Here is an 18817-nt window from a genome sequence, read left to right as displayed (position 1 = left end):
AGATAACCTTCAAACCACTTTAAGCACTTTCCGAGGACACCTGACGACTCCATCCGACTTAGCAGTGTTTGAAAATCAACTGTATCGAATGCTTTGGGAATATCTATAAATATAGACAAAGATGTTTCACCTCTGTCCATACCACTGTTAATTGATTCCATAACTTGGTGCAAGGCATCCATCGTCGAATGCCCTTAACGGAATCTGAATTGGGTTTCACTCAGCAAATCACTAGCCTGTAGGAAACTATATAGACGTTTATGAACAAGTTTTTCTAATAATTTTGAAAACAATGGAAGGATCGAAAATTGGTCTCCAATTCTCAATTTCCTTTTTAGGGTCACCCTTATGAAGTGGTATCATTTTTGCAACTTTTAGCTGGTCAGAAAAAATGACCTTTTCAAGTGACAGGCTTATGATAAAAAGCATACACGGTTGAACATTATTGCCGTAAACGCTCGAAGAGATAAGTCATCCACTCCCAAAGAATTTGATTTCAGAGATTTTATTATTTTAAGCAGTTCATCACTTGTACACGAGGCTAATTCAGAACTCTCACCTCTAATACCACATATAATGTAGGCTATTCTTTAACCTGTTGAAATCTTTTTTTTTACACTATTTTGCACTTTAATACCAATATTGGAGAAAAAATTACCAAACTCATTTGTAATTCCAGACTTATCATCAGGGGCGAGCCCTTCAAGTTGTACTTCATTCCTTCCAATTTCAAAATTCTCATTGGTCACTTCATTTATAAGTTTCCATGTTTCTTTCATATTTCCTTTACATTTGAAAACTTGCGACGTAATTTGTTCACTAAATTGCGCTGTTTTTTGAACAATTCATACGAAACATCACTTTTATCATCTAGATATCTTTGATAAAGCTCAATCCTTAGATTCTTTCTTTCAGTATTTCACTCGTTATCCATGGCTTACGGAGTTCCTGTTTCTTCACTTTCATTACCTTAATAGGACACACACTATCATAAATGGGTAGAATAACAGACATTAGATTATCAAGTGCTCTCGTAGGTAATTTTTCTTCAGAAAACAAGGGGGTCCAGTCGATAACACTAACCTCCTTCATAAACTTTTGAAGATTATCTTTATGCACTAACCTTGTCATTATTTTCTATTTCTTTGCTCTGTACAATTGACACTTCATAAAACTCACCAATAAAAGATGGTCAGAATCATGAACAGCCACAACATCAGCATAACAAAGCTTCCAATTGGCAGAATGAACTAAAATATTATAAATTAGGGTTGCACTCTGTCCAATAATCCTCGTGAGTACACTCACAAGCGGTTATAGATCATTGGGTATTATAAAACTTAAAAAATCCACATTAAGGTTAGATAAATCAAGCAGGTTAAAATCACCCATAACAATATGACTAGCTCCAGACGGTACCTTTGAAATCCGTTGACTCATATCTCTCACAAAATCCTCCAGGTGAGCACTGGGCGGCTTATGCGCCATGCTAATTATATTTTTTCTCCCATCAAATTCAATTTCAATTGAAAAAAACTTCAACCTTACCTTCAATCCATATACTAAGATCGTCCCTTTCATTATAATTCAACCCATTCTTTATAAGGAATCCAACACCACCACTCGGTTCTTAACACAAAGATCATAACCTGGAAATGAATACAGTGAGAGAGACTGGGTTGAACTAAAAAATGTTTCACATAATCCTATAATATCAAAAGAAAAAGAAAATTGTTCAATTAATTCTAAAATATCCAGGTAGCTTGTAGTCACGTGAACATTCCAAGAACATAGTCACAAACTCTTTTCATTTATATTATGAATGTACGGCAACCGAATATAATCACTCTCCCTCATAGGCCTTAGCTCAACAATCGGTATATCATCATCGCCGGCAATATGTTGTTATGTTGTTTGGCTATTATTCTCTTTTTTTGTTGTTGCTTATCTTGTATTTTTTTTTGGTCCCCCTTTCCATGGAGCCTTTCGACGGGGAATATGAGTATTGTATTTCCAATTCGTATTTATCGGTGAATAAACTTTGAACTCTGAACCAATATTTGTGCTGTGGTGGTACCACAGTCACAACCAGCACCACTACTACAAGTGCACTATCTGTGTGGAGTAAGTGCCACAGTATTTGGCCCACGGTGTCACAGGTTTGCGGTTGCTAGTACTAGATCGGTGGAGGAGGGATGCCCAAAACTCCTCCGTACTATTTAGGTAAAACCGCCTATATAAATCATGCCTTTAGTGGTTGTTTCTATAACCAACCAGCTCTCTCTAATTCTCACGCCACCACAAAACCCCAACGCTAGAGAGAATTATCCGTTTTTGACGACCGGCGCTCTTATCCTCTACAGACCTCTCTTCATGACTCCGCCTCTTCACGCACGCGCAATGACAAACGTTTAGCGCATTACATATCTGACTGAATCCCAAGAAGCAACTGAAACTACTGCTGTGACGTACTGGGAACTTCCCAGTCAGCGCGCTATGATGAGAGTCATTTTTGAACAACACTACTGTTCATATATACTTATACTGTGGACCAGACCCCTGGGTAGTACTTTCCAAAACTAGATCATCCCTTGCGAAAGATATCTTAAACAACATAGGACTCCTTTCCTATACCAAACCACCTTACTCTCTCTGAACTCTACCTATGCGAAAATGATAAAACTAAGCATAGGTAAAAAGATTTTTAAAAATCTTACTATTTCACAAGTCGGGACTCAGGAGCTATACAGCAACTGAAAAACATGTCTTCTTTCAAGCATTAAAAAAGCAAGAGAAGGCATCCACAAGAATCCATCCAATCAGTAGCATCAAAGGGTGACGACGCGTCACCCTCTGCGCGCCGAACCAATGGCTTGTCCCCCCTCCCCGTGACTCTACCGACTTTAACTGTTGAAACTCAGAGTCTGGCTGGCTGATGAGTAATAGTCAGGCTGATGTGTCTATTTTTAAGCGCTGAGCTAATTAGCGAGCTTCAGTTCTTTCCGTTACGCTAAATCACAGCATAAGTATTAAACAGTAGCGAAAATTCCTATAATCTCCATTAAAGATTTTTGGGACACATCAATCGCACACCTTTCTTCATGCCTCAGCCTTCTTTAATATTTATGGTGGAGTACCGACTGAAGCTATTGCTGTGACGCAAAGGGAAACTTTCCTTTCCGCACGCTGTGATGTGTCCCATTTCTGAACCAAATCTTCGCTGCTGTTTAGTATTTATGCTGTGCGCTAAATGGAACAACAATATTTTACAGCTCGCGGGTCCCAAGAACAAGCATAAAATTATCAAAATCCGCCCCGTCTTTTAACAAATTAATCCATCTACAGGCTATTGCGATAATTCTTGAATTTCTTTGCAATTATCACATTTCCTTTCAGAGCTAAAACGACGCAATTCCACTTGTCTTCCTTTTCGATTATGTAATTCACAGATTTTACAGGAAAGATGCCATACGGCTTGCCGTGAAGTGGAGAGTCTCCTTTTTACGTAGAGGTATCTACTGGAGACTGCTAAAAAACAATTATAACTAAAATTAAGGGGTTTAATATTAATCGCTCAACGCCAGGAGCGTATATCCTCCAAATTTCTTTTCTCGACTTGGGAGCAATTCAATACGACAGAACAAGTCAGAGCCTTCAGGAGAAAAAAAGGATGAACTAAAAACAGAAGTATTGTCGGAAATATTTACGAAAACAAATGCACCGGTGAATTGTTATAGGAAAGCCACGCCTTTCTTTTGTCAGGGCCTCTGTATGTGTCTTGGCAGGGCCTCTGTAGCAGTCTACCTTCTTATCAGAAAGTAGACTGCTATTGACAAATTTTAACCAAAATTAGGGAGTCCATACCCCCAAAGTTTTTTTTTCTGAACGAGAGAACCAGTCAGTGTATCAGTGCCTTCAGGAGGAAAAAAAAGTATCAACTAAAAACAAAGGTATTATGAGAACTTTCTATTAAAATTTAATGAATAAACCTCAACCTAATACTGAAGTTTTCAAGCATAAATAAAACCTTAGTGGTATCGGTGAATTTTTATAAAAAAAGGTCTTATCTTTTTATTTTGGCAGGGCTTCTGCATATGTCATGCTTCTTATATTACCTTTGTGCTATTTTCCATTTGGTATTCCTAAACTTGACAGTAATAAAAAAATGTGAGTTTACTCAGAAAAAAATTAAAGTACAAAAATTCGTCACCACTGTCAGCCTTTTCTCAGTATTATTCACGATGCAGAAGGACGTATACTCCAAGACCGGCAAGAACAATATACTGAAAAAAAAAGGAAATTATAAAGATAAAAAAAAATATATACGGAGCCAAGAAGGGATAAAATACTGGGAAAAAAAAAAATAATATAATTAATTCCATTTTTGAAACTATTTGCACACTAATAATTTTTTAAGCAGATTTTTGGTAAAAAAAAAAAACTATTTGAGAAAAGCATCTACTAGTACTAGTACCAAGACTAGTACTGAAAACAAATATGATAAAAAAAAAGACATCACAATTTTGAAAGCATTTGCGGATGAAGCAGAATTCTTAAGCGATTTCATAAGCACGAAATCTGTCTGAGACGAACATATGCTCCAGGAACAGCTAAGTAAAAAACACAAAACGAAAAAAAGATATAATAAAGTGAATATTTCGAAAGCTTTGAGGGTGATTTGAGAGTTTGCAAATTTGTTGTGTGTGTGCATATTCATGTGCATATGATCAGGTGTACTTCTATCTGTTTACGCTTCTAGTGAATAGCAGGTCAAAACATATTCACTTTTAGGGTAGATCTGAATTTGGAAACATGCCAATAAAAATGGAATGTAGATATTTCAACAAACGACAAGTGTATAAATATTTTCATGTATTTTGATTAGGGACTGCAATAGTAAAATTTGACGGAAAAAAAAGATATTAGGGTTTAGTTAAATTAATGGATAGCACGAATCTGATTTCAGTATTAATGAAGAATTAGGCACAACTGGTGCTCATATACCTGTCATTCTAAGGGCCCCCAAAGGCCGATCAAGCCCGATATTATCTGACACCGTACTCTCTTAGATCACAAAACAAATTTCTGGTGAGCTAAGTTTTGATGTTTGTGATTTGAGTTTATGAAGCTATGCTGATGATTTATTTATGTTGAGTTTCTCTTTAAGTGTATTGGATAATTTGGATAAGTTTATATCTAGCTATAGCGCTATTGGTATACAAGTTAATAGCCAGTAAACTGAATTTCTGATTTTTTCAACTCTACGAAACGAGATGCAGCAGCGCCACCTGTCTGGTTGCATCATCATTGCATCATCTTCTTCAATTAAATTCTTAGGTCTTCTGTACAGCCGAGATAAGAAAACTACAAAAACTCTTTGACTTGATACCCATGTGTTTAACCTACAAGTGAGCTATGCTAAACTAGCTCCGTTGAAGCATTCTTACGATCGGCAAAATTTGGCACAGCTATATAGAGCAGTGGCATTACCACGTGCCCTTTACCTTTCCCCACTTTAGGAATGGGTTACAGAAGCACGGAGACTAAAAGTTAGGTCCGCGTTATGCAGATAACGTGAAGTTAGAAATTGTTATGTTTTTGATTCGCTAAGGACAGAGATTCATTCCTTTTGAATAAGCATCAAACTCCTAATCATTGTGAAGTTGTGGCAAAGCAAAAACTGATGCTAGAAAAGGTGCCCTTGAACACCTTTATGACTTACTGCCATTGCACATAGCATACGAGCTATGAATGTAATTAGTGAACATAATTTAATCGTCTATTGTTGAAGCAATGTATTTTCGTATTTTTTTCTCTTTACTCAACCTTGTTGTTGTTTTATGGTGGGCTAAAATCAATGTATATAAATATAATATAGTATGATCATTCCCAATCTGAACCATTATACGAAGCCGGACTGAGATGCACGTGCTCCGTAGAACATTTAGAAAAGTATAAACATAAGTGACATAAGATTTTTTAACGGGTAGACGCCTCGCTCTTTACGCTAAAGTTTTTTATTGTTTAAAAAAAATAAGAGTTTAAGCGTAAAGTTTAAATAAGAGTACTTTAGCGTAAAGAGCGAGGCGTTGAGGAGGGGACAGCCCCTTTCATATACGGAATAATTTCTGTTCGTTTTAATTTTTAATCTCGCTCCTTACTTTCAGTTAAAAAAAACTTGTTTTTTTATTTAATTTCTGAACGTTTTTTAATTAATGCAGGTTTTGATTTTGGGTCACCGCACATGAATAATTAAAACAAAATTTGCATATTAATTTTACTTTTATTTGGTTAAATAGCTTTCTCAAAAGTTGTTTAATTTTATTTACGAACGTTTTTATTAGTAATAAATATACGTAACTTACGAATTAACTTACGTAACGAACTACATTCATATATTTTTAATACGTATATTAGGGGGCCCGCCTACTAATAAATACCTCGCTCTTTAAGCTAAAGTTCGAATTTTGTTCCAATTCTTAAAAAATGACCCCTTAATCACAAAGGCCGTTATTTAGAATAAATAGCTCTTATGAAAGTACTAATAAATCTTTGGCTTAAAGAGCGAGGTGCTGACTAGGGGGTGAACCCAATCATTCACGTAATATTTTCTATTCGTTTTAAGTTTTGGTGTTACTCCTTATTTTCAGTTGGAAAACTTGTTTTTTTTTATATTTAATTTCTGATCTTTTTTTAAATAATGCTGGGAAATCCGGCACCCCCTTCATAGCAATATCCCTTCCCCCATGAAAACTTCCTTCGTGGAAAGATCCTCCCACATAACCCCCAACCCACCCACCCTCCTACTACCAGAAAAAATCCCCCCTAAAAACGTCTGTATACTTCCTAATAACCAATATTATACGTTAACATTGGGCAAAGTTCATAACTTTCAGCCCTCCCCCCGGGGAGTTCGTGGGATTAAGTCATCCTAAACGACATATTTATCATATTTTCAACCACGCTGAGCAAAATAGCTATCTCAAACTTTTGATCAGATGAATTTAGGAAGAAAATGAGCATGGTAGGGGGCTTAGTTGCCCTCCATTTTTTGGTCGCTTAAAAAGGGCACTAGAAATCTTAATTTCCGTTCCAATGATCCCTCCCACGATATTCTAGGACCACTGGGTCGATACGATCGCCCCTGGGAAAAAAAACAAATAAACACGCATCCGTGATATTTCTTCTGGCAAAAAATGCAAAATTCCACATTTTTTTACATAGGAAGTGGAAACCTCCAAAGTATGGTTCTCTAATACGCTGAATATTATGTTGTGAATTTTCATTAAGTTTTTGTAGCCTATAGGGGTCTATCCCCCTTTTTTCGAAAACCAACTAAATTTTCTCAGGCGCGTACCTTTTGATGAGTGCGACTAGACTTGATGAAAGTTATATATTTGAAATCAGCATGAAAACCTGATTCTTTTGATGTATCTATTGGTATCAAAAACCCGTTTTCTAGAGTTTCGGTTACCATTGAGCCGGGTGAGCCGGGTCCTGTATCGAAAGAGGGCAAAAATTATTATTATTAGTTTAGTATTACAAACTGTTTGATTTAAGACTGTCTTAAATGTGAGGAGGCTATTCCTCCCTTTTCAACTTGCAGAATATTTATGCGAGTCAAATTTAATATTCCCATAACAATGGTTCAGTAAAGGTAACCAACCCCCAAGAAAGTACACTCCTCCAAACATTTATTAGGACGAGTAGGGGTCTAAAACATCCAGTAGGGATATCTGCAGTGGACGCCAGGAGAGGAGTGAGAAGGCAGGGGGTCAATATCCCCCCTTTGAAAAACGAAGTAAATTTTAAAAATATATAGTGGGAGAACTAGAAATATTCCCAATTAAATTTCGGTAAAAACAAACTTCCTGACAGCGTTCATGATATCCCCGCCACTCGGCCATTTATCCGGCAAGCTCAAAAACGTAATCCTTTATGTTCCACACAAGTTTTTGTCTGCAAAAAGAGGAGAGCTATCGCCCCGCACCACTCATATTACAGACTTGCTACAAAATATTCTCAGGAAGGAAAGGAGATTATAGATTGATTTCTACCCCCTTTCCCTCAAACCTCCTTCTATATTTATCAGCACACCCTCCAAAAAAATGAAGAAAACATTGAAAATGTATATAAAAGAAAAATAGAAAATGTTCCCATTCAAATCTTGGAAAAAAAAGACAAAGCTCCTGGTACCCCTTGCCCTCCTCCCCTTGGATTTTTGGTAAAATTGGGGGAGGGAAAAGTGTCCGTGGGAGGGGGGAGAATTGTCCGCAAGGGGGATTTTACAAAGAGGAATTAGCCGGACACCATATTCTCAATATACACATATACAGGGTATATATGTTGTCAATTTCTGTATATATACCGTGGTTAACACCATATGAAACAGAAGCTGATCAGAATGTATAATTTTTCTTTCTTTTGCCAACAAAATGAAAAAATTACATTTACAAAAATTCCTGTTTAAATGACCTTATTTATTAGTAATATATGACGTGACTTATCCATCTTGCCAAAGCATATAGACATTTTATATATATATATATATATATATATATATATATATATATATATATATATATATATATATATATATATATATATATATATATATATATATATATATATATATATATATATATATATATATATATATATATATATATATATATATATATATATATATATATATATATATATATATATATATATATATATATATATATATATATATATAATGTACTAATCCACACAGACATGTGTCTTTATATTAACTACGTATAGCCTATATAATTACATAGGTTATGTATAAAAATATCTGGAGCTGTATAAAGAATAATAAAGGAAGATAATTAAGAAAGTAATAGTAAGATAATTAAGAAAATAGCAGAAATGCAGAAAAAGGAAGATATAGGGTTACTCTAAACTGCAGATATTACGATATATCCAAATTTAATAATAAATCACAGTCAAGCAAAATTATTAGGTAAAATAGAGAAAATGCAAAAACAGGAAGAGATGGGGTTATCTTCAACTCAGGATAAGATAAGATTTAGATGTTATAATAAATTCGAATAAAGGTTAAAAAAAGGTAAAGGGTGCGGCACTAGACTTTACAGTCCCTACTCGCAGTGCTGATTCTTTGTTGTTTCTTGGCCCTCCAGCCGGGAAGTGCAATGGACGGTTAGGGGCCATCCATCCTATTTTCGTACACCCTTCTGTTCACCTTCCCCGAATTTTGTTAAGTAGCCAATTGGAGCTAGATCGACTCTGGCTAAACTTTTAGAGCTTAGCCAAATATGGCCAAGCATAAATAAGCACAGTATAATAAGATCATTAAGTAAAATAGTAGAAATGCAAGAAAGAAAAAGATAGTGATACCTTAAATTTCGGATATTCATTCATAACTATAGTAACCATTCCAACAAAAGGAAGAAAACCCTTAGCCCGGCCAATGACGTCACCTCTTTGTAGCCAAACTTGTCCAGGAGCATAAAGCCCTCTGTCGTCAACGTTGTTATTGTCACCTTTAGTCAAAAATTTAGCCGTCCCGTTTTCTCTGTGAAAAAAGAAAGTTTATCAGTCTTAATGCACGATTCCATGACGTCACCTCTTTGTAGCCAAACTTGCCCAGGAGCATAAAGACATCTGTCATCGACGTTAATATTGTCACCTTTAGTCAAAATTTAGCCGTCCCGTTTTCTCTGTGAAAAAAGAAAGTTTATCAGTTTTAATGCACGATTCCATGACGTTACCTCTTTGTAGCCAAACTTGCCCAGGAACATAAAGACATCTGTCATCGACGTTAATATTGTCACCTTTAGTCAAAATTTAGCCGTCCCGTTTTCTCTGTGAAAAAAGAAAGTTTATCAGTTTTAATGCACGATTCCATGACGTTACCTCTTTGTAGCCAAACTTGCCCAGGAGCATAAAGACATCTGTCATCGACGTTAATATTGTCACCTTTAGTCAAAATTTAGCCGTCCTGTTTTCTCTGTGAAAAAGAAAGTTTATCAATTTTAATGCACAATTCCATAAATTGACGTCACCTCTTTGTAGCCAAACTGGCCCAGGAGCATAAAGAACTCTGTCGTCAATGTTGTTATTGTCACGTTTAGTCAAAAATTTGCTGCCGTCTAGATTCAGAACATATTATATACTAAACGCATGACAGAAAAACATTTTTTAATCTTCATTAATCGCTTACAAGGTTTTATTAAAATAACTGAGTGTTTGTCAGTTTTTTGTCGTAAAATGTTGGCAATCTGTCATCCTTCATCCAGAACTTGTTCTACCCATCTCAACCTTACTCTCATTATAGCTCTACAAAGCAGTATAGAATCACATCTTTCATTCAGCTTACTGTTAGTCAGGCATTCAGTCTTTCAGACGGGTACCCAAAACGATCCGTAGACTATTTCAAAAAATAAAATTGATGAATTCCATTGAAAAACCATGAGACTTTGGGAAGGAAATCAGTCTGAAGCCATTGGGCACATACCTGCAGCTACGGCTACCCTATTCACATGAAGTTACTACTAAGTCATCTACATTGCTTTTACCGCTTTTCCTAGGGCACAGGAGTTATCAAGCTGCATCCCCGATCCTAGATACCTTTCAATTTGTTGGGGAAATGAATTAGGACAAAGTACCAACCTTGCGCCAAACCCCCGATTTTAGTCCAAAACTAGTTTAACTTTATCATGTTTACCTCCTTAGTGGCAACCACTGTATATACATTTACACAGTGCAATCATTCCCTATTTCAACCATTATACAAAGCCGGACCAAGATGCAAGTGCTCCGGACAACCTAGAACCATAAGCGACATTAGATTTTTTCATGGGTAGACAAGTCAGATTTCTCTTGAATGCGAAACCTGGCTTTACCTTTGTAACACTAAATTTTAAAGAATCTAACTTTAAATTAATTTATTCCAATACATGTATAAAAATCGTTAATTAGTATGGTAATGTTATTATTAGATGTTTTTTAGAAATTACAAGTAGGCTGCAAAGTCTCGATTTGGTTTCAAAGGCATTTTGAGAAAGTTTCTGCCAAAACACGTGTTCCAGGGTAATATATACTGAATTTTTGATGGACGAGGACGGACGAGGATATGGGCGGAGCTTTTATAAACGCCAAAACTGTAGTAGTCAATTATTACCGAGTTGTGATTATACTGTATATAATTTATATACAGTAGTGGCAACCCAGAAAAGAACAAAGCCTAGCTCATAGTATCTGGACAAAAATTAACCTAAGACGCCAAAAAGATTATCCCATAGCAAATTGGCGTTTTCTGACATTTTGCGGTGCATAAGGACAATTTTGGTCCAGAGGGTGCCAAATACCCATCGAGTCAAATTATTAGATAGTCAATCAATTTTAAATTATTAATTATTTTATTATTAAATAATTGAAAAACTGTATGCTGAGCTGTCCAGTTTCAGATGGTGAATGATTTAGAAAAGTGTTTTAGCAATAATAAAGTAAACTTGGAGGGGTACTTGTATGAAATACCCCCTCTCTAATTTTCTTCATCTAAGTAGAAACTACGCATAACCGTTTTTTTTTTGTCGATGTTTTTTTTTTTACAAACAAATTTCAGCTATATATTTGCACATTAGGGGTGGGGGTAAAATACCTCTGTAGTTTCTATAATTTGGTTAATAAAGTATTATAATTTCATCAAATTTTTTTATATTTCATATTTTTTTTTCAACTGTTATTACTCATTGGAAACCCGTTTTCAAACAACAGAAATTACGGAGCACTACAAAAAAAAACACAAGGAAAAAAGAGCACTATCCATTCTAGGACGAAGAGCAATTCAATGAACACAAAAATAAATGAGAACAAAAGAACATGTAACATAAGTGAAGAAGAAGAGCAACGGCAATGTATAAGTGTAACTAATGTTTTAATACAAACAAAATAATAATGATTATTATTATTATCATTATTATCGTAATTATTATTATTTGTTTATCGGAAACCCGTCTTCATGCAACAAGAAGACGGAGAGCTCTTCTTCTTCTATTTAAACAGCAGGCGGGCTTTTCAGAGATACTATTTAGCCCTTTTCCTTTTGCTTCACTCTGTGGGCTACAGAGCTACTGGCTTGATTGCCTCATGGTTATTAGATATTATCAAATCTCTTTCAGTAGATATTTCGACTCTAGGAGTTCAATTATGAGTTGATAGATGTCGATTTCTATGCTCTCTGTGCAGGTATAGTTGGCTAGGCTCTTGGCCGATAGTGAGATTTTGTGGTGTTTGAAGCATTTTAACAGTTTGCAAAGCAAGGTATGTTGTGCAGACGTCAGCATATTACATTCAAATAGGCAATGGTCAATTGTTTCATAATTCATATTACAATGCCTGCAAAGAGGGGACAGGGGAAATGAACCACTTGAATTAGAAAACTTATACGAGAATGCAAAAAAATTCAGTCCATTTGTTCCAGAACGAATTCTATGATAAATTTTAGAAATATACTTATTGGGAAAGGGGGAAAGGATAGGATTAATCTTATTAAAATTAATATCTGATAGCCTCCATCGGTAAATATCTCTAATCGAGATTGGTCTCCCACTTGGCTGGTCAATATTTATAGAATTTTTTGCTATTTAATCAACCTGATGATTACCACTTATGTGGTAATCAATCAGTGGCTAGGAATATACTGAAAATAAGTTTTTATGCCACTTGAAGCAAGATTATCTATAATACTGAGACAATGATAATTGTCAATGTCCAGCTTATACTGAGGAGCTGAGGCCAGCAACTCAAGGCTGGATAAAGAGTCGGAATACACAATAATTTTATTTGAATTTGCAATCAAAGGTTGGTTTTCCTTAGTGTGTTCTAATGCCATGATTATGGCATTTACCTCAGCAGACATTATAGATAAATTATTATATAATCTCTCACCCAGTGCAATGTTCAGGAGAGGAAAGAAGGCACCACTTACAACCTTCTCATTCATTTTGGAACAATCAAAAAATATTTTGAAATGATTTTTATAGGTACTTGTATTCAGTTCAGCAATTTTTTTCTGGACACAATCAATGTGGGTTAAATATTTATTCCACTTTAAGAAATTAGTATTTATTATGGGACTTGATCAATTCCATGGAGGGGATTGGAGGAAAGTAGGTGCAATAGACTTTGCTGGTACGAGGAACTTCTTCTGAATGTTGGCATACTCATCTGCAATGCCTCTATACATGGCTGGATTTCTTAGACAATTATGTAGGGTGTGTGAGCTATTTAATACAATTTTTGTAAGATATTTTGTCAAGAGAAAACTACGTCTCTCGCTTATTGTTGTTAATTCACTCTCCATAAGCAGAAACTTACTGCTTGTGGATTTCCTAAGTCCAAATATGAAGCGTATCATATCATTTTGTGCTGTTTCAATTTTTTTCATCTGGATCTTTGCACGTGCACCATATGCGATGAGCCCATAGTCAATACGGGGTATTATATGTGATTTATAAAACTGGAGCAAGGTTTTCTCCTTACAGCCCCAGGGTGTGGAAAGAAGTCTTTTTAGTATATTTGTTTTTCTATAGCATTTTTTTATTGTGTTTGAAATGTGGAGGTGGAAATTAAGGTTTTGGTCAAGCATGAGACCTAGGTAATTAATATGATTATCTTCTGGAATAGTTGTTTTATTTAGAGTTAGTTTTGCATTAACATGGTTTCGCTTCCAGTGAAATTGGATTATTTTTGACTTGGTAGGTGCAATGGGTAAATCTGAATGTTGAGATAATTTTTCAAATTGGAAAAGTGACATTTGGAGATTTGACTGTGCTATCTCAAAGGTGTTGCCAGATGACCATAACACCAGATCATCAGTATATTGTAGGTTTGTGTGGGGGAGGCTCGTGTCCCAGAGATATAGGGCAAACGGGTGACAACTGAAGACTGCTTCGTGAGGTAGTCCTTTGGTTGTTGTCTTTTGGAGTGAAGAGGCCGAACCATCACAAATTATGAAACTTTGCACTTGTATGAAGGATTTTATAAAGGATACTAGCTTGGGGGGTAGTTCAAGGTTTGCAAGTTTGTTTAAAAGGATTTGGTGGATCAAATTTTTATAAGCCCCTTCAAAATCCAGTAAAATTCCTTATAGGACAATATTTTTTGAGAATGATTTACTCATGGCATTTTTTAACAAAATAGAAGCATCTGCCAAGAAGTGGTGTTTCCTGAATCCAATGTGGGTGTGAGGAATCAGATTGTTTTTTTCAACAGACCAGAGAAGTTAGTGGTATATAATTTTCTGCATTATTTTCCCCATCACAGGATTAATCATTACGGGCCTATAGGACTCAGGGTTCTCTTTGGGTTTATTTTTTCTTTAGGATTGGTATGAGGGACGAATATTTCCATATATTGGAGAACTTAGAAGATGCCCAAGCGTGATTATAACAATTGAGCAGTTCTTGTTTGTATGAAGGGGTGAGATTCTTTATCCATGTAGGGTGTATATTGTCTTAGCTGCCGCTAGTTTTGGTCCTAATATGATGTATTGCATTATTCATTTCCTGGATTGAAAATGGACTACTTATATACTCGGATACTGGGCGTGGTTGGTAACTTGGATTCATAGGAATTGGGGACATTTTGCTTCGATTATTTGATGTTAGCTTATTAACAAAAAGAGTTGCAAATAGCTTAGCTTTTTCATTATCATTGTCATAATGGGTATTATTATGTATAAGCTCATACTGGAGTGGGTTGGGGGAAATCTTTTTCCCACAGATGTGGCTTATGACTTTATGTATGATTGGCTCATGTGTTTCTCTGGAGAGATTATTTGCAAAATTATTCCTGTAATTATATTTAGCATCTATTATAGTCCTTTATAGGTTAGATTCTGCTTGTAATTTTTTTAAATATGTAGTAGGTGATGGTTTTTTTATGAATTCTGTCCTAGCTGCCTTTTTTATTCTCCATTTATTTTGGCACTCATTTGTCCACCAGGCTTTAGGAATGTGTTTAGGGTATGTTGTCTTAGGTGCTGTCCTGGGGATAGCATGATTAGCTGTATTTATTAGTAAAGATGTCAATACTTCAGCATGTGTGTCAACTGTTGGGTTTGAAATGTATGAATTTTGGGTGAAACTTGTGATTTCATCATTTAGCTTATTTTGGAACATAGACCAATTTGCTTTAGTGTTGATATATTTGGAGGTATGTGGTAGAGTTTCAGCAGGTTCATTTAGGGAGCACACTATAGCAAAGTGGTCAGTACATAGACTATCAATTTAATTTATATAAATTTTATTCAAAATATTTAATGACACAATTTGTAGGTCAATTGTGGAGAATCTGCCACTTTTGGGGTTGAAATAAGTATTCAGGTTTGGTGGGGTAGCAACAGCTAATTCGTTATTATTTGAAGTCATATACTGAATCAATTTACCAGCTATATTTGCTGGCTTATTTCGCCGCAAAAGGCTGTGGGCATTGAAATCTCCACAAATAATGATGTTTTTTAACATGTTAGAATTATTTATATAATTAAAGAAATCCATGGCATCTGTAGTTTGGCCATTAGGGTTATAAAAGCTTATTATGTAGGTTTTTATATTATTCAGCCAAACACTGATACCAATTGCATCAACATCATTAGCAAAACATGGAAAATTGATGCCACAGAATTTTATATTATTTTTAACTAATAGAGCTACACCACCTCCTTTTCTCTCTGATGATCTATCCTTTCTCAGGATAGTATATCCCAGAGACTTAATTTGTTGATTTTGTGTTAAATGAGTTTCCTAGAGGCAAGCAATATTAATGAAATTATTATTCATAAAAGATATTAGTTCATTTAGCTTATTTTCTGCGAGCGATCTTATGTTCCACTGGAATACTAATATGTGTTGTATTGTTGATTTATTTTTCATATAACTGTGCATCAATGTTCAATTTTGTTAAAAGCAAAGTAAGATCTTTTTTTGCTTGAATGAGCATATAATTGGTGGTGTAGATTTTTGCCGATTCTGCAATGATTTTTGTTTTCTGTAGTTAATGTATGTTCATGGCCTGAACTGCATTACTGTTTAGAATGAATAAGCATATATTAGGGGATTGCATGTTTGGTTGTTCATCCTGTTTGTCAGTTAAGGAAATAATTCCTGGTAGTGTTTCTGGTTTGTTTCTTCTTGGGAGGGGGGGGGGGGCAAGGCTGACCTCATCTCACCGGACAAGGAGGCTTGTTGACTTGGTGATTCCTTCTGATAGGGATGTGAGCTAGGGGGCTTACAAGATGGTGTTTTATACGGGGTACTGGATGCATTGGGGGCGTTTGACTTGGGGGATTTGGTTGGTTTCATTACGGGCTTTACTTGGTATTGTTGGGCAGCATTTGCTTCCATTGCTTCAAAGGGGTATGGGATGGCCTTCTCTGTTACTATTTGGAGTGTTAGAGCTCTTTTCTTACATGCAGGGCATAGTGATTTATTTGTAGATTCATGTGGGCCTTTGCAATTGATACATGTAGACTGAGTGTTGGTGCAAGTTGTCGACTCATTAGGATGGTATGCTTTACAATTATTACACTATAGGAGAATTTCATTGCATTTGTTTGTTGTGTGTCCCAGTTTGAGACACTTCTGACACTGGATAGGCTTAGGTTTGTATTCCTTGTGTGGTTTGATTTGCCCAAATAGGAATAACTTTTCTGGGATACTAATGTTTTCCTCCAGTGTGAATAAGAAGGATCTACTAGTTTTTAGGCCATTAAAGTTAGGTTTGCCAAGTTGGGGAACATCTTGAACTGGGATTGAGTTGCCAGCCCTATCTGAGAGCCCTTCTTTTAACTCCTGAATGGATATCTCTGGGGGAATATTATAAACTACTATTTTTTGTTGGTGATTGTTTTGGGTTCCATTTAGATGCACTAATTGGGGTATTCAGAAGGGATTTTAGGTTAATTATTGTGTCTGCTGATTTCCGATCTTGGACAGCTATTAGCAGAGATCCATCACGGTTAATCGTAAGAGAGAACATTGATTTTATCAATTTGAAAATTGCAACTCTTATTGCAGTAATCTTTTTTATTCCAAAGGGGGTAGTAGGAATAATTTTAAGGTAAATTCCTAAGTTTTTGGAGGGAGGATCTTGGGCATGGAGAGGGGAAATGCATTTGATTGGGGAGATTTTTTACCTTTTTTTTGAAGCTTCTAGAAAGGACCTCTTGAAACCCATTATCATCATTTATTTACCCTACACTTATTAGCCCCTACACTTATCATTGTCCTATTCTCAGAATTGTAGCTATCATTTGAACTTTGAGATAGAGTGCTTGACCAGCCAAAACGAGTACCACTTTCACTGGCAATTGAGGTGGGATCTAGGGGGACTTTTTTTGGAGGACTTCTAATCATTGCCTATTGGAAAAAGCTTTAAACAAAAACAAAACTAAAACAAGAAGGGATATAGAATGATATCAAACCTTCTGCACTATACTATTGGGAGGAGAAACACCACAGTATAGCACTTAGGATGAATTGAGCAGGATTGGTTCGGTACAACTGCTGATTAAATGCGATAATATTTCACAAGAAAATTTATTTTAAATTTCTTATAAAGTTGCTGCTAGGAGGCAGAACTACGAAAAAAAGAAAAAGAGAGTATTATATATTCTAGGACGAAAGATAATTCAGTAAACACAAACATAAAGAAGAAAACAGGGACTTGTAACATAAGTGAAGAAGAGCAACGGCAATGTATAAAAATAACTAGTGTAAAGGGAGTTTTTGTCGAGTATGGTTTGAAATCTTTTGGTTATGTTTTTCTACAAGGTTAGCAACAGCTATAGTAGGATCTGCTACATAAAGACTATTAATGAGCTTTGAACTGCGACTCCAAATTGGATATCTCAGTAAGTACTATGCGAAACGGAAGAAAGTGAAGCGGATTTTCAATTTATTAGGGTGTGTAAGAATCTTCCAGAAGGGTGCAATATAGATATGGGGGAGAGCAACAGTGTTGTATAGGGTTGACAGATGACAGCGATTAAAATACAGATTAGGGGAGACTACCGAAGCGTATTAAGCTTATATGCGGCATCTGATGTATTCTTTTAGGAGATGACGAGTATGAGAAAAGGTATTTCCAATGGGAATACCAAGATAAATGATTAGGTCAGACCGGCGGTTCTTTGATTTTCTAAGTACAATTTCATCAGGAAATGGGCCTTTCCAGTTAAAAAGGACTACGTCGGATTTTTCAGCGTTGAATTCATGACCAAATCTTAAGTATTATGTTTGTAGTTTTTGGAATGTTTCATGTTTGACCTCATAGAAAAAAATACCAATCCGATAAAGGGATATCGGCAGCAGAAACAGAAGGGAAGTTATAGGGATTTTTCGATGGAGCGACGACCAAAGGAAATACGGGTTATCTTTGACTTTTAGGGCTGGCGGTGATTTTGAAGCTCCTTAGCAAACTTCTTCTTTGTTGCAATATGGATAGCATTAATAGGACCGGATAGCGGTCGGTCGCATTCAATCCATAGATGTAGCCAAAACTTTTTTGAATCATGTGATTGAGAGAGACCATTATTTTCCTCCTACTTGGGAGTAGTTCCTAGATGGCAACACTTTAATAGAACAGCACGAGATTCTGCATATTTTACAGTGTGACATTTCTCTGTACAATAAATATCAAAGAGGATTCGTTTTTCCTCAGCGGGCAGTAGTGAGTGCTTGATCAGCAGGACAAAGGGTACCTTAATCTAAAAAGGATTATAGGAACACTATCTCGATATAGTTCAGTGTTGATTGACGCCCAA

The 18817-nt window shown here is 35.8% G+C and overlaps 1 protein-coding gene across 1 annotated transcript in view; it reads right to left on the bottom strand.

The window, feature by feature from the left end:
- Nucleotides 1–4158: 4158 nt before the first annotated feature.
- Nucleotides 4159–18817, bottom strand: part of twr (signal peptidase complex catalytic subunit SEC11 homolog C twr) — a 41079-nt gene continuing 26420 nt past the window's right edge. Inside the window, exons 4-5 of the mRNA XM_089101715.1 lie at nt 9385–9562; nt 4159–4283 (exon numbers count right to left, since the gene is read on the bottom strand). Of these exons, the coding sequence (XP_088957841.1) occupies nt 4233–4283; nt 9385–9562 (229 nt within the window). The 3' untranslated portion in view covers nt 4159–4232. The remainder of the gene's footprint in view (nt 4284–9384; nt 9563–18817) is intronic.

This window comes from Artemia sp. Qi Xiang Cuo, chromosome 15 (genome assembly GCF_049724085.1).
Source record: "Artemia sp. Qi Xiang Cuo chromosome 15, ASM4972408v1, whole genome shotgun sequence".
NCBI lineage: Eukaryota > Metazoa > Arthropoda > Branchiopoda > Anostraca > Artemiidae > Artemia > Artemia sp. Qi Xiang Cuo.
Note: the sequence above shows the minus strand (reverse complement) of the source record. Positions and strands in the feature narration are given on the sequence as shown.